Source organism: Sminthopsis crassicaudata, chromosome 2 (assembly GCF_048593235.1).
Source record: "Sminthopsis crassicaudata isolate SCR6 chromosome 2, ASM4859323v1, whole genome shotgun sequence".
In the NCBI taxonomy this organism is placed as follows: domain Eukaryota; kingdom Metazoa; phylum Chordata; class Mammalia; order Dasyuromorphia; family Dasyuridae; genus Sminthopsis; species Sminthopsis crassicaudata.
In genome coordinates this window covers 397,503,694-397,526,184 of record NC_133618.1, presented here as the reverse complement: position 1 = coordinate 397,526,184, position 22,491 = coordinate 397,503,694, and the positions used below count along the sequence as shown (strand labels likewise).

Sequence of the window (22,491 nt, the reverse complement as noted above, 5' to 3'; positions counted from 1 at the left end):
TCCAAATGAGTATCTCTAGGTGTGGCTCACAGGAAGGCAAAAGTCTTTATATTTCTACCAATTTATCTTCTTACCTTTTCCAAGGAAGGTATTGATTCCTGTGAGAAGGGAAAGCAAGAGATTGGATTTGAGAGAATGGCCATTCTTTTTGTTGCTGTTGTTGTTGTTGTTAGAAAGAGAAATTCCATTTAAAATAATCACAGATGAATGAAACATTTGGGAATCTACACCATGACATACAGAGGAACTCTATGAATACAACTACAAAACATTCTTTAAGGGGGAAAAAAAAAAAAAAGACAAACCTAAATTGAAAAAAAGTCAATTACTCATAGGGCTGATAAAAAAAAAAAATTAAAATGACAATACTAATTAATTTACCTTTTCAGTGCCATGCCAATTATATTACCAAATGAATACTTCAAAAATGTAGGGGGGAAAAATTCATGTGAAGAAACAAAAGATCAAGACTCTCAAGAGAAACAATGAAAAAGGAAGAGGGGGGAGAGGGAGGCCTAGCAATACAAATTTAAAACTATAATATAATTATCAAAATGATTTGTTACCAGATAAGAAACAAAGGTTTATCAGTGGAACGTTTTAGTGGCACACCACAGAAGAAGCAAACGAACACAACAAAGTAATGGCCATTCTTGGTAAATCCAAAGTCTCCAGCTTCAGGGATAAAATCAAAATGGGTACATGATTTAGACATAAAGGGTTATACCACAAGCAAATTAGGACAGCAAGTAATGTTATCTGCCAGATCTATGGAGAAAGAAAGAATTTATGACTAAAAAGGAAATAGTGAACATTATGAAAGACAATATGCTTAATTTTGATTATAGTAAATTAAAAAGATTTTGCACAAAGTCAAATGCAACCAAGACTAGAAGGGAAGCAGAAAGCTGGGAAACAATGTTTACAGCCATTATATCTATTAAGTCCTCATTTCTAAAATATATAGAGAACTGAGTCAAATTTATGAGAATACAAGTCATTGATTGATAATTGGTCAATTGATAAATGGTCAAAGGATATGAACAGGTAGTTTTTAATGAAGAAATTAAAGCTATCTATAGTCATACGAAAATATGTTCTAAATCACTATTTATCCAAGAATTGCAAATTAAAAGAACTCTGATGTACCACCTCACATCTATCAGATTGGCTAGTATGAGAGAAGAGGAAAATGATAAATGATGGAGATGTTGGAAAATTGGAACATGAATGCGTTATTGGTAAAGTAATGAGCTGATCCAACTATTCTGGAAAGCAATTACCAAAGGAATATAAAATTGCATACTTTTTGATTCAGCAATACCACTACTAGGTCTAGTTCCCAAAGAGATTATAAAGGGAAAAGGACCCACATGTACCAAAAATGTTTATAGCAGGTCTCTTTGTAGTGACAGAGAATTGGAAATCGAGGGGATGCCCATCAGTTGGTGAGTGGTTGCACAAATAGTGGTATAAATCTAATACAATACTATTTTTCTATAAGAAATGATGAGCAGGCAGATTTCAAAATAACTTGGAAAAACACGATGTTGAGTGAAGTGAGTAGAACAAGGAACATTGGTATACAGTAACAGCAATATATTGTGCAGATGATCAAATTTGATAGGTTTTGTTCTTTTCAGCAACACAATGATCTAAGACAAATCACTGGATTTACAATAAGGAAACCTGCAAATTTTAACTCTGATATTTTCTAGGTGGCAAATAAAATAACTCTGAGTCTCAATTGTTTTTTTCTATAAAATAGGAATAAAAATACCTTTACGTGTTCCAGAGATCTAAGATGACAAAAAAAGATAATGAAGAATGTTGGAGGGGATGTGGGAAAACTGGGACACTGATAGCCATCTACATCCAGAGAGAGAAACATGGGAACTGTGTGGAGCACAACATAGCATCTTCATTTTTTTATGTTGATGTTTGCTAGCATTTTGTTTTATTTCTCAGGTTTTTTTTCCTTCTTTATCTTATTTTTTTGGTGCAAGATTACTGTATATATATATATATGATTTAACATATATTTTAACATACTTAACATGTATTAGACTACCTGTCACATAGGGGACAGGGTTGGAGGAAGGAGGGAAAAATTTGGAACAGAAAGTTTTGCAAGGGTCAATGCTGAAAAATTACCCATGCATATGTTTTGTAAATAAAAAGCTAAAATAAAATTTAAAAGAGCCTTAAAAAAAAAAAAAAGCGTTCCAGAGATGAATTCAATCCTAGCAGTCAAGATGAGGGAGAGCAGCTCATATCCATATACTTACCAGAAACCAGCAAGAGCAGCTCTCCAGATCTTCTGACCAACTCAATTTTGCCCCAGGTCTTGATATTGTAAGCAAAAATCCTTAGAAAACTATCTTTTTTCTCTCAAAAGCATGTTACTCTCTTCCTTCCTGTTGAATCTTTGGCTTAGAACGCCCTTTGAAACTTTCCATGTTTTATAACATACTCAATTAATGCCCTGCTTCTTTTAATAAATACAATAGGATTATTTTGCTGGTAATCTGGAAATAACTGAAGAGGCAAAAACAATCAAATCACGAAATCATAGAGTTAGATCTAGAAGGTACCTCAGAAGTGATCTAGGTCACTCTTGCCCAGGAAGAAATCTGTCTTTAGCCACATAGCTACTAATCATCCAAAACAGATTTAAAACTGGAGTTCTCTAATATCGAGTTAAGCAAGCAGAACCAAGAAAATAGTACACATAGTAACAAAATTATGTGATGGCTGACTGTGATGAACTTGGATCTTTTCAACAAGATGATTCCTGGCAATTCCAATAGACTTGTGATATGCACAGAGAGAGCCATGGAGACTAAATGTGAATCAAAGCATAGTATTTTCACCTTTTTTTTTGATTGGTTGTTTGCTTGTTTATTTTTCCTTTCTTGTGTTTTTTTTCCCCTTTTGATCTGATTTTTTTTTTTTTTTTTTTTGCACATGATGAATATGGAAATATGAACCTATATTGGATTGACTGCTGTCTTGGGGAGGGAGGAGCAGGGGAGAGAAGGGAAGAAAAAATTGGAACACAAGATTTTGCAAAAATAAATGCTGTGTATGGGACTACCTGCCATCTAGGGGAGGGATGGAGGGAAGGAGGGGAAAAGTTGGAACAGAAATTTTTGCAAGGGTCAATGCTGAAAAATTAAAAAGCTATAAAAAAATGAGTGCTGAATTTGGAAAAATACCATTAAAATGAAATAAAATATTTAAGTTAAAAAAGCATATGTTAAACTTAACAAGGTAGTAAAAAATAAAAAATAATTAAAAAAAAAACTCCAGAGGAACTGCTCTTTCCTCTCTATGTAGACTGATTCCCTATATTGCCATTGCTTCTTACATTTCATGGAGATTGCTCTCTCTAAATAAGTGATTTTTAAAATTCAATTAACCATTACACCTAGGGAGAGAAGAAATAAAGTAAAAATGGAAATTCTACAATCTAAGGAGCTTAATTAAAGAATATACTATGTAGCCAGTAGAGGTCTCTGGAGGGCTAGAGATTAGGCCTGACTACCCTCAGGTCTGAGTCACAAATTGGCTCTCCATCAGCCAATGGAGTAACATCTGAGTAGCAAGTGGTCTCAGATCACCTAGTGGAGTCTGGTAACTCCTAAATGTCTCAGAAGGCTTATGGCACCTAAAGACAGGGTAGTAACCTTCCAGATGGAGTTGGTGGGAAAGGGGAGGTCCAGAGCAAAAGAACCAGCTTTCCCTTTTTAATCGAGAAAAGGTCCCATCACTGACTCATAATAATGTTTCAATTTTCTAGTTCCCAAAAATTTTAGGGCAGTGATTGGCTAAATGAACAGGAGCATAGTATGAGAAAAAGTCATCTTTCCTGTTATTTGATTGCAGAATTCAGAAATTTGTTATCGATTCAAACTAGGGTGCTAAAAATAAAATAACCCAAAAAACCTCTTTCATTTGAACTAAAATTAGCAATTTACAATGCTAAATCATATTAGCATAGTCATTTTGGAAACAAGCAGCAATCTTTCCAGCAGTTTAGCATAAAGTAACAAGGAAACTGGGTAAAGAATGCATAGGTAAACAGAGCAGTCAGTAAGAACTAAATGAAGTTATTTTATCTCTAAATAACTTGACAATAGCCAAGAATAATATCATTTTCTTTTGGTTAATTGACAACAAAGTCTTTACTTTAAGGCCTTACAACTTTTCCTTTATACATTTTTAGCAAACAATATCAATTATTTCCTAGAATAGCATTAAAAGTCCTAAATAATAAACACATTCTTATATCCATTAAGGAAAAGGATATAAAACAACAAACCAAGGATTATGGAATGTATTACACCTAAATTTACTTGGCTCTATCATATCCAATTAGTCCCAATTCCTTCATGACCATCTTGAGAGCAGGAATGGAATCATATAGAGCTATGTGACCTTGTGCAAATGTGTTTCCTCTACCTGGGCTGCAGTTTCTCCATCCAAAGAATAAAATAAGTTATTGGAATTGGTAGTCTCTAAAAATACTTTAAATTCTAGAGATCTGTATCTTTCGCAAAGGGTTACACCTACAGTAAGCACTTAATAAATATTGAAGCTTGGTAAAATAATTTAAGCCCAATTGCCCAGTGCTGGCAAGAAAAAAAAAAAAAGTAAAACAAATTTTCATATAGTTAAATTTTTTATTTCAAGTAGTCCTCAATTTTCTATACAGCCAATATTTAGATTATTTTTCATCACATTCTCCTTCATTCCAGTGTTCCTGTAACATAAGCATCATTTTCCCCGTTTCCTAGATCAGGAAATTGAGTCATGAGGAAGGTAAATAGGTCACAGAGAGGGATACAACTGACATATCTTCTCTCTTCCAGAAATAAATAGAAATGGTCCTATTTAAGAATTTAAATAGCATAGTACATTATAAAATCTGTTTAACAAGTAATAAATATTTCACAGTATGATGTTTCTAATTCTATATAAAGGCACATTCTTAGACCACGAACCCGCTAGCCCTAAATGCAAATTCATGATCTAGAGCAGAGGTTCTTAATGTTTTTTTGTTTTTGTTTTTTTGTTTTTACTGCATCAATTTGGCTTCATTTGGCAAAGCTCATGGACCCTTCTCAGAATAATGTTTTTGAATGCATAAAATAAAAAGGAAAGCAACCTACTGAAGTAAAGATGTCATGTTTTGTGTTCACCCCCCCCCCATCCAAGTGAATGGATCCAAGGTTAAGAAACTCTGATACAGAGACAGAATCAATTAGGCAATTTTCTTTTTTCTTTCTTTTTTTTTTGGCTGAGGCAGTTGGGATTAAGTGACTAGCCCAGAGTTGGGAAGTGTTAAAAATGCTTGGGACCATCTTTGAACCCAGGTCTGCCTGACTTCAAAGCTGGTGCTCTATCCATTGAACCACCTCGCTGTCCCAGGCAAATTTTTTTTTTTTAAATTTAAATTCTTTTACTTAATATAAACAGGATATAAAGGTTTAGTTTCCAGATCCCCAGATACAGCACCCAGCTCAGTAGCAAGAGCATGGGAGGAACTAAGCAGTTCATAAAATCTAAACCCTTTCTGGTATTAGTTTGTAAGATCCCCCTCCCCCAAGCATTTAGTTTCTTCTCTTTCAGGTCTCCATCATAGAGCCTAATCAACATTTTAGGGCTCAAGGCCTGGACAAAATAAATAATACCTAAGACATTTTAATTTTAAAATATTTATAGAGTAATAAATACACCACAGTGCAATCAATGGCTCTGATTCAATTCAAAGGCACATTCTACTAAGTCCCCTAAAGACACCTAAGGACTTATTCTCCACTTTTCCCAAGTGACTATTATCTCAAAATCCCAGACATCTTAATCTAGCTACAGAGTTCACGAGAACTAGTTTTCCACTAGTTATTTAAGAGTCGGGTGCCCAGGGGCCCCGGCCAGGCCCCAGCCAGCCTCCCCAGACTCTCCGCTTCCCATTTTCCCTTTCACTGGTCCTGTCAGGGCTAACAGTCTCTTCCAGCAGCGTCACCTCCCAGTGACGCTTGTCGCGGCCCCAGTACCAGGCTCAATTTGTTGAGTTCCTCATTCAGATCTCAGCAGTACTCCTGCCATGGCGCATGCCCAGCCACATTGGCATTAGGGGAACTGGTTAGGCCCAGTTCCTGCATCCTCTGCTGATTAATGTGGAAGCTTTAGGCCAGGTTAAGAGTATGCTGGGGGTGGGGTGGGGTAGAAGAGCGCTGGTCCAGTTCAAAAGAACTGGAATATTTACTACAGATGTAATTTTTATTAGTCACTTACTAATGAGCTCCAGTTTCTTCAACTCTCAAATGGGAATAATACTTAAAATCACTTATATCCCAGCGCTGGGAGGAAAGTGCGCGGTAAGCCTTAAAGTGCTACAGACAAGTTATTATCATAGTCTGGGGAAGGGGACTGGCCTTGAGATGAGGAAGACATGGGTTCAAGGCCAACTCTGACACATCATGGGAGGGGGAGCTACACTTGAAGCTCCACACACAGATGAAATCCCTTGTCTGAACTCCCACTCCCCCAACAGTATCACTAATACTTATATCAATTTGCTATTAGTACTAGAAGCTTAGCACAGGGCCTGGCATATAGTAAGCACTTAATAAATGTCTACTGACTGATATAAACAACAGTACCCAAACTTCCATGTTCTATAACAGACTATGGATCCTCTCCTACAAGTCATAAAGCAACCTTTATTTCCCCTACATGGAAATGTAGACGCTCCAGGCTATTTTCCCTAGCTCCCATACTTCTAAAATAAAACAACTTTTATGTAGATCTTCATAAAATACATTCAACAAAAATACACCTCCAGCATAACCTAAATCAGCAGTTCTCATTTTAATCTGGCCTCTGACATTGTATTTTCAGCAGTGACTTCTCAACAATCTGGTCCCATTGTATGGATAGCCTTCCTGATTCTATGATTCCTTCCATTGTTCAAGATGAAGGGAGAACAACGAACTTGGAATGCTAGGTAAAGTGGATTTGGAGCTGGTCAAAGGGACTGTGTGGACTGAGGTTCTTTTCTTTTCTTTTTTAAATAAAGCTTTTTATTTTCAAAACACATGCATAAGAACCAGAAAATCACTGTACACTTCAACAACAACACTGTATGAGGATGTATTCTGATGGAAGTGGAAATCTTCAACATAAAGAAGATCCAACTCACTTCCAGTTGATCAATGATGGACAGAAATAACTACACCCAGAGAAGGAACACTGGGAAGTGAATGTAAATTGTTAGCACTACTGTCTATCTACCCAGGTTACTTATACCTTCGGAATCTAATACTTAATGTGCAACAAGAAAATGGTATTTACACACATATATTGTATCTAGGTTATACTGTAACACATGTAAAGTGTATGGGATTGCCTGTCATGGGGGGAGGGAGTAGAGGGAGGGGGGGGATAATTTGGAAAAATGAATACAAGGGATAATATTATAAAAATATATATATAATAAAAAAAAAACACATGCATAGATAGTGTTCAACATTTACCCTTGTAAAAACTTGTTTTCCAAATTTTTTTTTCTCCTTCCTTTTCCCCCACTCCCTCCCCTAACAAAAATTCAATATATGTTAAACATGTGCAGTTCTTCTGCACATATTTCCACATCAGCTGCACAAGACAAATCAGATCAAAAAGGGAAAAAAATAAAAAATGGAAAAAAAAAAAAAAAAAAAGCAACCCGTGAAAATGCTGTGTTGTGATCCACACTCAGTCCCCACAGTCCTCTCTCTTTGGGTGCAGATGGTTCTCTCCATTACAAGACCATTGGAACTGGTCTGAATCAAGAGATTCTCTTATTATCAGAAAGCAACCATTCTTAGAGGAACACCAGAAAATTAATTTCCTGCTACCACTAATTATGAGGCTCTATTATTCCTGTGACCACTTCAAAAGGCATCACTCAGGCTATTTTAGTGGCTACAACAGGATAGGTTGTCTAAATCAAAATGTTACCTCTTCTCATGCTTGGAAACTCACTCTAATTTTGTCCCATCTAATCTTTATTATTAAAAAAAAATCCATACTCTCTACTATTTGCTCTGTATATCTTGCAATGAATGTTTTTTGTTTTGTTTTGTTTTATCTTTTGCCTAAAAAAGCAGAGACATTCTGACCTTGGCCCCAAAATTCTAGCCAGCATTAAAAACATACATTGTCTCTCTCTCAATTCAGACAACTTATCTTTGAAAATTTGACCAATTATGAGCTTCTACACAAACTCTGTTGATTGCCTGGGCTAGCTTTGGGACACAGGTGGCTTTTGAGACTGATCCCCAACCTCTCCTCCCCTGAAAGTGATAACCTTTCACTGAAACAATCATCAAACATGTGCTACATTCATAATTTGAGCTTGAATTTTGTTCGACTTAAGGAAAATTTGATAAGAATCACAAAATCTCTAAAGATGATCAGTGAACTACAAAGCCAACCTCAAGCAACCAATAAACAGGACTTCCTGAATTTTTCCCTAATCATAAATAATATTTCTGTAGTGCTTAATATGATAGGCACTGTGCTAAACACTTGACAAACACTGTCTTATTTTATCCCGACAACCCTGGGAGGTAGGTACTATTATCATCTCCATTTTACAGTTGAGAAAACTATGGCAAATAGAGTTTAAGTGACTTGTCCAAGGTTACACAGTTATTAAGTGTCTGAAACTAGATTTGAACTCAGTTTCCCTAAGGCCAGGCCCAGCATTCTAATATACTCTACCCTACACGTTGATTAAAAAAAACCAAACAAGTCTCTATTAAGTGTCTACACTGGCTATTTTATAGATCATGCCCGTTAAGGCCCTTCAGTCCAATCAGACATACCCAGCAAAGATCTCCTGCCCAGTGTCCCCTGGGATCAATGCTCGCATGGAGTAGCTACTGTCAGCGGCTCTACTCTCCTGAGAGGATTCCGGGTCATCTCCCAATACTACTAAGGGAAAGAAAGAGCCAACATTATACCTGTTTCTCAAAGGAAAGGCCAGAGCAGAGCTTTAGGGTTGAAAGGGACCTCAGAGGCCATGGACTGTGGTCCCCTCATTCTTCAGATAAAGAACCTGTGGGCCAACGGGGTGCCCCACTTATCTGAAGTCCCGTAAATAGTAACTGGGAGAGAACCAGAATTCAAACCCAGACCCCTGGGCAGGGAGAGGGGATGTCTGGCCCCGGGCATTAGAAAGGAGAAGCCCACCCTTCCCAACTTCTCCCTTATTCCCCCCATTACATGTGGGACGGGGGGCTGTCACAAGGGGGCAGACTCCAGCCCCAGGGAGCAGGGCTTGGAACAGGGACGAGGAAATTGGAGGGCACATAACCCCTCTGTCCATTCACTTCCACGAGGCTCCATTCTGGGTTCCCCTTCTTGTCCTGCCTCTCCAGAACCGTGACCGGCTGCCCAGCCTGTAGGCTCACTTCATGGCTGCTCCTGGCTACAAATGGGTATGCAGCCACCACCTAGAACACAGAGTAAAAAAACAGGGAGATGAAGGAAATCATCATAATCCAAGAACAAACTGAAGGAAAGTGGTTCAAATTAATTTTTTTTCTTTTTTTTTTTTTTGGCCATCAATGCCCTGGGAGGCAGTGTGGTACACTGGAAAAGGTATGGTATTTGGAGTGATAAGACCTGGGTCTGAACCACTGGGTCTACCACTTACTACCTTTGAGCAAATCATCTCATTTTCCTGGACCTCAGCTTATGCATCTGTAAAACAAAAGGGTTAAACCAGACGGCTTCTGCGGGTTTCTTCCAACTCTCAGTGTTGCTAGGATACTCAGACTTTCCCCTTCTCTCTGATGGCTGTAGTCTCACCTCAGCATCTCTCACTGCCATTCTCTGAGAATGTCTCTATCTCTTTCTCTAAATTAAGGGTTTGATGGCACTCAGAGGTTGTTAGAGCTACCGGAAACCCAAAATGCACCACACTCTTCACTAGTGGTACCACCAATTTTACTTAAATACCTCCAGGGATGGGGACCTTACACACACTAAATCCTTTGCTGGCATTGTTCACTCCTTTCTCTTAAGAGGATAATGGTTCTCTCATCACAGGTTCATGCTCATAGTTGTTTTTCATATCCTTTCTGGTGTCTTTTCTGTTTAATCCCTAGTTTGGGTTGGTATCTGGCTATCCTGAAATGGGGAGTTTGGCTTATTCAGGGAAAAGAGATACTAGTGCTCACCTCTGTCTCAGAAAGTATGGCACCCATGAAATCCTGGGAGTAGCCGTGTGTGTGTGCAACAGGTGGGTACATGCACGTATGTGTTCATGTTTGTAAATCCTGCCTCTAACACTTGTTAACTATGGTATCACCCTGGCCAAGTCATTTCAGGGATCTAAAATAGAAATGCCAAAATCAAACAAAATACTAAATCATACATAAGCATTCCTGCTGGCTGAATATTGACCTAAAAATGATTTATTAATATTCTCTATGTTCTATTGCATTTTTATGTATTTTGTTAAATATTTTCCAGTTATATTTTAATCCAACCTGGGCCTCAGTCAGAAGTGTTTTGACCACAATGCGGGTATGTTTGAGGTCTGTGCCCTAGAAAATTCTCCAAGATTAGAAGTTGAGAAGAAAAGGAAGATCTGCATTGTTGGGAGGAATATCCTCACTCAAGATTTTTCTAGATTAAGTCTAAGTCTTAACCCTATCCAATATACACGTGTATACACATATCCAATATACACATGTGTATACACACAGTATATATGTACATGAATGAAATACATATAAATAGATGTGTTATGAATGCACTCCTATGTATTCAAGGAAGTCAATAATGTTATCAGTGTAAAAAACTTGTGCATGAGGAATCAATAAATGACTCAAGAGGCATTTATTGACTTTCTACTGCGTCAGGCACTTTGCTAGGAGCTAGGGATTCAGAAACAAAAAATGAAATGTAAAGGGCTAGAACTGAGCAAATGCACTTGGATAATGAAGCATGTGAGACTAATTGCCAATTGGAAAGTTCCCTATTAACGTGTTTGAAGGTTGACCCTCCCCAGCTGTTCTGTGCTGACTTGATTGGTGGGACAAAGAGGGGGGGGGAGTGACATGTGTGGGAGGGGTAGGAGGAGGAAGAGGAAATTGAGACGCTAACTCTCTGTCTCTCGTGGCATTGGAGCAAGGAAGGTGTGTGGGGAGATTGCTAGACTTAATCCCCTGACCTTGATCGTAAAAGATCAAGAATAAAGACATTTAGTGATCCTGACTCCGGCTGATTTCTGGGAAGACAGAGTTCCAGCATTCAAATAGTTCCTGACCTCAGAAAACTTACATTCTATTAGGGGAAACAACATGTAGACCTATCAGTCTATGAAAGACTGTAATAAAAGTTTATTGCCATATCCTCTTGGCTAAACACAGTACCTGTGCTTAAAAAATGCTTGTTGGTTATTAATTACTTGATTGATTGCATTTTATTTATGACTTGATAAAATCCATTCTGTGCTTGTGAAAAATTCTTATTGGAGTTTTTGTTGTTCAGTAGTTTCTTTTGTGTACAACTCTTTGTGATCCCACTTGGGATTTTCTTGGCAGAGATCCTGATCTGGTTAACCATTTCTTTCTCCAGCTCACTCTACAGAGGAACCCATGTTAAGTGACTTGTCCAAGGTCACACAGCTAGTGTCTAAGGCCAGATTTGGGCTCAAGATGATGAGTCTTATTTACCCCAGGTCCTACACTCTATCCACTTCACCCCTCTGATGCCCCCTTATCAGAGCATCCCCTGTCAATCAGTTAAGTGAATTCCCAGGGCTGGACTCCTTTAAGGAAGGAGCCTTAATCCTGGATGGGATTACTCATGTGATTTTGAATGCTATAGGCAAAGTTAACATGTATGCATGTGATAAGTAATATATCCTAGAAGGAACCCCAATACAGATACTATCAATTCTAAATGTCAAGCTTTTGTCTTAATAAATTTGCTGCAAATATTGTTACTAGTTCATTTCTTTTTTGTTAATATAGATATTTTACTTTTGTTGTTGTTGTTATTGTACAGAATCTAAAATTTTTTGGTAGTCAGATGCATTGATTTTGTCTCTAATAATTTCTTCCATTTGTTTGTTTGGTGGAAATATTCTTATTCACCATGGCTGAATCCAGTAATCCTTTTTCTTTTAGCATTCTACATTTTATAAAATATTTAGATTGTTGATATAGAATTTATCTTCATGTGTGGTGTGAATAAGGGATCCAAACCTAGCTTTTACCATCCAGTTTTCCTAACAGTTTTTATTGGATATTGATTCCATTCCCTAGATCTTTCAAAACACAAGTTTGTCAAAAACCATGTGCATACACACTCACATATATATATATATATATTAATTACATAGATCTATGTATATTTATTGAGTATTTTTAAATGCATATATACAGTATGTATATGTAGTATCCATATACACATACAACATATTTGTATGTATTCCAAAAGTGCTTTATATTTACACATAAGACATAGGTGTATATATACATGTATGTCTATATTTTGTGTGTACGTATATATGCATGTGTGTATATATACATGCATGGAGAACAGATACAGAGAGAGGAAAAGAAAGAAAGAGGCAGGGAGAGAGAGGGAACTATTTCTGGGTTCTCTATTCTGTTTCATCGATCTGTTTTTTTTCCTCTTGTACCAGACAGTTTTTAATAACTCTTGCTCTAGAGTATATTACAAATTTGATCGGTTAGTCTCTAGCCATCATTACTTTTTTATTGCTTTTCTTGATATTTTTTCCTATCTGTTTTCCCATATGAATTGTGCCAGGACTTTGGATAATTCCAAGAAATGATCTGAGAGGCAGAGTTGCACAGTAGTTAGAAACTTGCCCTCAGAATCAGACAGACTTAGGTTCAAGTCCTCTTCTGATATCTGCTGGTTGTATGACCTTGTAACAGTCACTTAATTCAGTGTTCCTGGCCCCGAGAAGAAAATAAATTGCAGAGTTGTGTGGATATGCTTTGGTAGAAAACTAGTTTACTCACTGGTAAATTAGGTGATCAGCAGAGCACCCAAGGCAAATTTAGGTACCCAATATACAGCTCCAATAGATTCTAGATACTACACGTTTATCTGACATATTTGCTATAAATATTTTTGTCCATTTTGTTTCTATGCTATTAGTTTTCTCTATACTGATAAAATAAAGGTCTGAACCAAGTCTCTTCTCTCCTCCCAAAGAAATAACCTATTAATAGTTTGGTATTATTTTCAATCTGTAAATTAGTTTGGGAAGTTTTCACATTTTTATTATATTTGTTTAACCTAAGGGATGAGCCAGACCCATCCCTTTAGGCATTTTTCCTTGATTTCTGTCAAAAGCATTTTGAAGTTATTTTTATACAGATTTCATATATGTCTTTTTTCCCCTGAGGCTGGGGTTAAGTGACTTGTCCAGGGTCCCACAGCTGGGAAGTGTTAAGTGTCTGAGACCACATTTGAACTCGGGTCCTCCTGAAATCAAGGCTGGTGCTCTATCCACTGTACCACCTAGATGCCCCCTTTCATATATGTCTTAATTAAGTTAATAACAAATATGTGAAACCCTTTGTTGCTGTTGTAAAAGCCATTTCTTTCCCAATTAACCCTGATTCTTTTGGATAATGTATATATGTGAAAATTATTTCTATGAGAATCTTATACCTGAATACTCTACAGAAGTAATTTTATCCCAATTAATTTTTTTGTTGTTGACTGTGCTGGTATATATATATATATTATATATAAAATCGTATCATCTTCAAATAGAGATATTTCTAACTTTTTTATTGTTAGTGATTATTCCTTTAATGTCTTTATTGCACTTGTTAACATTTCTCTCTCCTTTTAAAAGATTTATTGTTGACATGATTTCGCATCACAGTCATTTCTAGCTATAACCTCTCTACCCATACCTTTCAGTGAGCTTTCCATTCTACAAAGAAAAAGTATTAAGCAACCATGTCTGAGAATATTTAATTACTAACATTTTAAGAGTATGTCAAAGAGGACTAATGTTTATGGATAAATCTCTTTTAATTCCCTCTCTGAGTGCCATTCTCATACCTCAACTTCAACAAATCCAATTCCAAACACATTCTCTTTCCCCTCAGACCCGTCTCCTCCTGTTTATTATTTTCTAATCACAAAGGTGTATGATCTTAATGCCATTGTTGATTCCTCACCTCACTTACCTCACATATCAAATAAGATAATGACTCTGGCCATTTCTATTTGCTCAATTAACTTTGCATTAAATTATATTCTTGCTACTCACACACTGACCACTTAGTTCATGCTTTCTCATCTCCCATCTAAGCTATTTCAACAATTTCCTAATTGGGGTTCTATCTCAAGAATCCATCCTCCACATAACTGCTAAAATGATTTTCCTAAAGAACAAATCTGATCCCATTATCTTCCTTCTCAGTAAATCCCTTATTTTTGCTAGTATCAAATATAAGTGCCTCTATTTGCTATTTAAAGTCTTACACAACATGGTCTTCCCACCTTTCTAAGTATTCCTCCTGTCATTCTTACCGACTTTCCCACATACACTTTGAGATCCAGCCACACTGCCTTTCCCTGTTCTACACACAAAAGGTTTCATCTCCCAGCTTTGTATTTTGGCACAGGCTTTCCCAGTACCTAGAATGAACTCTTCTCATTTCTTTTAAAGTCACCTTCTACATAAACCATTTTCTGATACTCTTCAGTCATTAGGCTCTTTCTATTAAAAGCCAAACCCATCTTATATGGATGGACACACATAGGTACATATCATCCTCTCTATTGCAATATAAACTTCGTCTTTGTAGCTCCAATACTTAGCAAAATGTCTGGCATATTGGAGGTACTTAAAATTTTGTTCTGATTCATTTCTGACTTTATACCTACTTTTAATGTAAGTATACATCTAATTTCTCCCAAGGTATATAATATTAACTTGTGACTTCAAATATGTACCTTTCAATCATATAAGGAAAAGAGTCATGTTTTCTTACATTTTATAATTCAAAATATTAAAATGATTTAATTTCTTAAAATTTTCTTTTGTCTCTAATAAAACCATGTATCTTTATTGTTTGTAGGCTTCCTGGGTTTTTTTTGCTTGCATCCCAGTTGCAAATTTTCCTTGAATCATAGCATCATAAATTTCAAATTGAAAATGACCCTAGTAATACTATGTAGTCCAACCATCTTGTTTTAGAGATGAAGAAAAGGACAGCTTTGGGAGTGAAATGACTTTTCTCAAGCTCCCAGATGGTAATCAGGGGGGGACAAGGATTTAAACACAGATCAAGTGAAAAATATCAAAGCTCTGGAAATGGCTAAATAACTATGTGAAGGACAGAATGAATAGGGGAGGGATTTGAGGCACATAGATCAGTTAGGAGTTTATTGAAATATTGAAATAGTCTATATAAGAGATGATGAGGCACTGAAATAGATTGGGAGCACAGAGAAGGGGGAAATATGTGAAAGATGTTATGAAGAGATAGAACTGACAAGATGCGTCAACTGTTCAGATGCATAGGATGAGCAAGAGGAAAATCACCAAGGATAAAAACTTGTGTAACTGGAAGGATGCTTTTGGCAGAAATAGAGAAATTCAAAAGAGGAATGAGTTGGGGATGAAAAATGTTTCATTTTGGATATATTTCGTTTAAGATTCAAATGGACAAGTTATGATATAGGACAAAAACTCAGGGAAAAAATAGAATTGAATATATAGTCCTAGGAACCATCTACAAAGAGATAATAATTAAACTAATTGGAACTGACAAGAACAGCAAGGGGAAGAGTATAAAGAGAAAAGAAAAGAGAGCTCAGCATAGTGCTTTCTGCTATTCCCACAGTTAGGGAAAGGGACAGAGAAATGAAGCTGCAAAGGATCCTGGGAATAGCAGGAATAGTAGAAGAACCAGGAAAGAATAGTGCCATGAAAATCCAGAGAAAGGGTATACCTATGAATATAATGGATATTGTGCCACAAAAAAATAATGAATATGACAAATGCAGAATAACATGAGAAACCTCACCCACACTGATACAGACAGAAATAAGGAAAATCAAGAGAACAATATACATAATGACCATAATGAAGAGGAAAAGAAGACTTGAAAGCCACTAAAACTCTGATTGATGCAGTGAACAATTCTGAGTTCAAAGGACCCATCTTTCAGCAGAAGAGTCAGAGCATGTGTGATGGGTCAGGATCGTGGTAGAACTGAGAAGGTATGAATTACTTGCCCCTCTTCTTTCTACTCTCAGAACATCATCAGGGACTGTTGAGCTAAAAATCTAAGATGTAAATCTGAAGCACTTTAGAATTAACTTTACCTCCAAGTTAATTGAGTTGTGACTCAGTGGTGGGACCTTTGGGCAAGGAGAATAGAAAAATGTTTTTTAGTTCTTCAGCAGTTTCTGAGATGCTAAGGAACTTCCTTGCCAAATGCTTTTATTGCAGGGAAATATTTTCCAACTTCCTTCAAAACAGTTTGCTCCTGGGGATATTAAAATGTTTTTATGAAATGGAGTATTTATTTGAAACCCCAGGCTCTGAGAAAGCTATCTCCTCATGCAGATGGTAACCAGCGTAGGATCAAATGAGGACGATGTTGACATGATCAATGTGTTGCTTTGATTTTTCTTTTGTTATAAGAGAAAAATCTATGGAGGCAGGATGATGAGTCACTGGGAAGTGAACTGATATAAAACACCAGTATTAAAACTTTTTTAAAAGCACTTTGAGTTCTCTGGCAAAGGAGAAAAAAAAGAAACATTATACACAAAGAGTGACGAAAATTTGACTTGTCCTTTCTTTTAAACTTACCTGAAAAACAGGCATGGCAGCATGGGCTGGTGCCCTGGAAGCCTCTGCCGGAGGGAACCTGAAACCATCGCCTGACCCCGTCTGCATGCTGGGCTCCTCGTGTGAGACCACCTGATACGGCTCTAGTTTTCCAGCTGGCACATACCCCCGATAGCCTGCAATGCACATGGAAATTTTTCTGAGATGGGTAGCTAGTTCTCTGGTGAGGATAAACAAGTTTCCAATTTCCTTCATTCAACAAAAATTTTATTAAAAGGGTAAAGAAAAAAGGTATTAAGTCCTTTGTCTTCTCTGGCAAAGTTCAGATCTGCCTTCACATAGCTTACATTACAGGACAGGGGTCAGACATAAATGTGGATTTGTATACCAAAGTTCACAAGAATAAATGCTATGGGTGGTCCAAGGGAGATGGTCATTACTGACTGAGGGGTTGGGAAAATGAAGTAAGGTGGTAAAGAATTATATAACTGAATGACTCTGAAGAACTACACCTAGCACTGTGCCCTCTGCTTACACATCAGCTCTGCCCCACAGCCCTGAGTGTCTACCTCCTGACACTATGTATTTTCCTTCCTCCAGGCCAGCCACTTTTAAGAAAAGGACAGGACAATGAAATGAGCTCATTTCCCCAAAGAAAGAGAAGGCCCCATGAGTGTGAACATTAAGTCAAATCCTATTGTTTAACACATGGTATTCTGGAGCTTTGCCCAAGCACTCCAAGTATGCTTTAACCAAAAGGAAACACTGGCACCCATATTTGATACTGACTGCAACTAGCATCAAAAACAGGAGTCTCATGCTAACTTTTGGAATACAAAGGTCAGAAATGGAGAATTCCAGCACATACAGGATAGGACTCACTCAGCACTGACCAGTGAGCCTAGCAATCTAAGAGCTGGAATAGACCAGAGGTCAGTTACATTGAAATCTCTCAAGCACTCCTGATGAGTGGTCATCTAGCTGTTTCTTGAATACTTCTGAAGTAAAAAGGAGCTCACAGCTTTACAGGACAGCATATTCCATTGCTGGATATTGCTCTGTCTATTGGGAATTAAATCTTTATTTGCAGCTGAAGTTTATTTTCTGTGGCTCCTAGTTTTGTCTGCTGGGGACCAAAAGAACAAATTTAATAACTTAATAAGAAGCTTGACCAAGTAAATCATGTCAGATTTGGAGTTTTGTGATGATCAAAATGATATAATTAAAGTGATTTATAAATCTTAAAGTGACACATAATGTTAATACTCTATTTCTATTTCTATTTCTCTTCTCCATGACAACCCCTCAGATACTGGAACACTGATCATTTTCTCTCTCAAGTCTTCTCTTCTCAAGTAAAAATAAATAAATAAATATAAGTAAAGCCACAGTTCTTTCTTTTATTAGTTCTTCTGTGACACGGTTGACATGACTTTTTGATTGTTCTACATAAGTTTTTTTTTTTTTTTTTCCCATCAGCCTTTGTGGAATGGCTCATGGGCTTTCCCCAGAGAAAGAAGAGAAAGAAGAAATCCCCTGTATACATACCTCCAGTGTCCACCAGCCAACGATTAGTATTGCCTTTGGTATCCCTGTCCTGAAGGAGAGCCACAATCTGCCCTCTCTGAAGGGTCAGAGCCAGATTTCCACTCCCACTGATGCTACTTGTCACTTGGTACAGCTTGCCAGGGCCATACTTGCTCACGAGGGTCTGGACCTGTCTTTCTGCAGCAGGTTGGAGTGGCTAGGCATAGGAGAAGTTGTAATGAGCCTTAGAGCAACGACCCACCATCCCAGCTGGAAGGGATACCCCCAGGTAACACCATATCTAACCTATTTCTAAGCATTTTTTTCCTACAATCTGATAAATGGTCATCCAGTCTTTACTTGAGAGAGAATAACTTTGAAAAGGCATCTCATCATGAGGAACATTTTCTTTATACTAAAGTAACATGCCTCCTCATTCTGGCCAGTTTTATCTTCTCTGGCAAACCCAATGTGAAGCAATGTGTTGAGCATTAGGCTTTCATTTTTGTCTATCCTTCATTCACTGTGACCTTCAGCAAGAGTGTTCTCCTACCAGGATTCCACATTTATAAAATGAGAAATAGAACTTAGATACCAGAATCTTAGAATTGAAAAACACAATGGTCCTTCATTTCCAAATTCCCTTCTAGATCCACAGTACTACAATTTTTTTGTTTGTTTTTTGGAGGTAATTGGAGTTATGCGACTTGCCCAGATCACAAAGTTAGCAAGTGTCTATGATCAGACTTGAACTCAGATTCTTCGGACTCCAGGGGCAATGCTCTATCCACTCTACCCCCTGGCTACCCCACTGCTATAGTGTTAATTGTGAAAATCTTCAGAGTCCACAAAACTTCTCCCAAGCAGGAAAACTAGAGGCAAAGTGTACCATTAGGTTGATGTTTCTCCATAGGAAAATCTTGCTTTTACAACCAATAAATATTTATTTGTTCTTACTTCATGCACTGTCCTGTCTGTGCTAGGAATATGGAGGTACAGGTGAGGCCCCTGGAATGCTTACCTGTGTTATTGGAACTGGCAACACCTTCTCAAAGTTCTGGCGAAAGGAATGAAGCTGGGCACTGGTCTTGCCCAACGTGTCCTCCACCAGCTTCCTAAAGTCAGACTCAGAAACATGGCTGTGGGGCAGCTAGGAAAAAGAGACTGAAGTCAAAGACTAAGCAGAAGAGGATGGATGAGAAGAAAAGAATGAAAAGAGCTTGCAATGCTTGCAAAATTATTGCTTGCTTGACAGTCATTTTCTATGTTTTAAACAGGTAACCTATTGACCAAGTATTGTTGTTCTTCAGTTGTTTTCAATCATTTCTAACTATGAAACCCCATTTGGCATTTTCTTGGCAGAGATACTGGAGTGGTTTGCCATTTCCTTCTCCAACTTATTTTACAGATGAGGAAACTGAGGCAAGCAAGTTAAGTGACTTACTCAGGATCCCACAGCTGCTAAGTGTCTAAGGCCTGATTTGAACAGAAAGATGACTCTTCCTTACTCCAGATCCAGCATTCTATCCATTCTGCCACCTGGCTGCCCAAAAGTGAGATAGCAATATATCCGTCATGTCTGACTCTTTTGGGCCCCTATGCCGTCTGTGGGGTTTTCTTAGCAAAGAGCCTATGTCGGTTGCTATTTCCTTCTCCAGTGGATTAAGGCAAACAGGGAAGAAGCGACTTGCCTGGGGATCACACAGCTAGTAAGTGTCTGAGGCTGAATTCAGGTCTTCCTAACTCCAGGCCCAGTGAGCTATCCACCAAGCCAACCTAACTGCCTCCTACTGGCCAGGTGGCATGTATTAGATCCCGGCCAGTGATTCTATTCTTATACTTATTCTAGCTGGGTGACTGTGGGCAAGTGACTGAATCCTATGTGCCTCAGTTTCCTTTTCTGTAAAAATAAGTTGGAGAAAAAAAAATGCAAACCACCCCAGTATCTTTGCCTAGAAAACCTCAAATGGGGTCACAATTAGTCAGACAAGACTGGAATGACTGAACATGTCAACGATAGGAAATGGTTATAATTCTGATTCCACATAAAGTCAAATGACCCTAGTGGGAAAGATGAGTCTGAGATAACAGAGGGAAATGAATTTTCCACTACAGAACTTGAACAGATATTAATTAGATTGTCATCTTTTGGTCAAATATGACAGAAAAGGTTTCTGGCTTTCCTCAAAAAATCTGTTGGATTTGTCATCCATGAAGTTATTTAATGTTATATGTTGGCTAATGCCAAAATATTACATATATCTTAAAGTTTTATAAGTCAACTGGTTGAGTGACAGAAAGTTTCTCCTTATACAACATAAACTTGTCTTATAGAGACAATGTGGCATGATGGACCAGAGCCAGAATCAGTCCAGAAACTTGGGTTCCATCTGATTAGTAGGTCATTTAACCTCTAAGTGCCTTGTTCCACTCCCCACTTCAGGTACCTCTCTAAGTCTGGAAGTTACAGATGAGTTACTGACTATCATGGGGGGAAGAAGTTTCCACACTGGAAATTCTCCCAGGTTGAGTAAATCATGGGTTTGGATTAACAAAAATCCTTGGCTCACAAACTACAAAAGAATCCTTCTAGAATTTTTCCCTGAAGCATCCTCAAACACATAGCCTTCCTTGTGTCTGAAAGTTACAGGACACTTTTTTTGGTTGTTGTGGGAGAGGGAAGGTTCAATCTGGGCAGTCATGGGAATGATTAAGATCAAGAGGGGATGAAAGAGGGATTGGTAGGGTGAAGTATCAGAAAGGCTGTGGCTGGGTTTTTGTAGTCAGCAAACTTAAATCAAAAGTTTGTACTTTCCCTCTGTATTGTTTCTTCAAACCAACTCCAAGTGGGAATTCTCCCCCAAACTCTGACAAGATATTTCCCTTTCTTGCCTAGCCCTACCTCTAAAATTTCTGATTTAATCTCTGTTCTGTTCAAAGTTTGCTTTCTAGGATCTCTAGAACCCTGGGCTTGATCACCTTCAATACTTCAATTCATTTTTCTTGCTTATCATGGTTGACTTCCAGTCTATTAATCACTCACTATCCCCAGGATGGAGGTGAACTCCTCCTTACCCCTTTAGGAGCACAGAGACTTATCTTATCAGATGGGATTATTCCTAGAAAGTAGAAAGATTAAGTCTAGGTTATCTCTGTCTTCCATCTATCTGGAAGTCAGCTGAGAAATATTCTAAAAAACAAAGGGTTGTCTCTTTTCAGTTCTTGCTGAGAACCCAAAGGACCTGGAAACCTTCCTTACCTGAGCCATCTCTCCTTCTGCCCTCTGCAACACTTGCTGGGCAAGATCCCTCTGGAGGGCCATGAGTGTGTGCAAGATCTGACTCAGCCACTGTGTGACCACCTGGTTAAACTGAGGAAGCTCAGACACCAGCAGAGAGTTCAGGGCCTGGTAGGTGTGCCTGGTGGCTTCCTCTTCATAGGTCATGCTGCCCACCTCAGCCAGCTTCTCTTCTATCCGCTCAAAGTCCAGCAGCTTGTCCAGACGCTTCTTGATCAGGTTTTGGGGCCCCAGCAGGGCTTTGGACAGGTGGCCCAATGGATGGTACACTAGCCTTTCCAGCCTCTGCTTCTGTGGGAAAGAAGCATCATTAGAGAGAGATCCTGCCATACCCTGGAGTGTACATCCCGGAAAGAAATCTTAAAGAGAAACAGATAAACTAGGACACAGTGCCCAATCTCCTGATTTAAGGCAGAACCAAATCCGACACTACAAAATGAGAAACTACTTTTAAAAGCTCCTCTCCAGCCTGAAAAAGACTGGCAATAAATGCTGTGTGTAAATTCCTGGTTCTTCTCTAGGTAGAAATGAGTCTCTGATGGTCATCCTTAGAATTATTACAACAACAACTACTACTACTACTACTACTAGAACATTTTCATAGTGCTTTTTGAGAGTAGTTTATTTGTGACAACCCTTTGAGACAGGTAACAAATATTAGAAAAGGAAATTTAGGCGAGTTCTTCCCTGGAACCTTATTCAGGAGCAAATCCAGCCATACTTACTCCTCCCTCAGTCCCCTCCACCTTGGGTACCTTCTCTGTCCCCAATTTCTAAGCTCCTTTTTATGCGCTAC

At 38.0% G+C, this 22,491-nt stretch overlaps 1 protein-coding gene across 3 annotated transcripts in view; it reads right to left on the bottom strand.

Moving 5' to 3' along the window:
• Positions 1 to 6,255: 6,255 nt before the first annotated feature.
• ARHGEF37 (Rho guanine nucleotide exchange factor 37) overlaps positions 6,256 to 22,491 on the bottom strand; it is a 74,653-nt gene continuing 58,417 nt past the window's right edge. For all 3 annotated transcript variants that reach the window (XM_074291747.1, XM_074291748.1, XM_074291749.1), the window contains 5 exons: positions 21,657 to 21,986; positions 19,419 to 19,547; positions 18,419 to 18,614; positions 16,892 to 17,046; positions 6,256 to 9,506 (listed from right to left, as the gene is read on the bottom strand). In XM_074291747.1, coding sequence (XP_074147848.1) covers positions 9,273 to 9,506; positions 16,892 to 17,046; positions 18,419 to 18,614; positions 19,419 to 19,547; positions 21,657 to 21,986 — 1,044 coding nt within the window. In that variant the 3' untranslated portion in view covers positions 6,256 to 9,272. The remainder of the gene's footprint in view (positions 9,507 to 16,891; positions 17,047 to 18,418; positions 18,615 to 19,418; positions 19,548 to 21,656; positions 21,987 to 22,491) is intronic.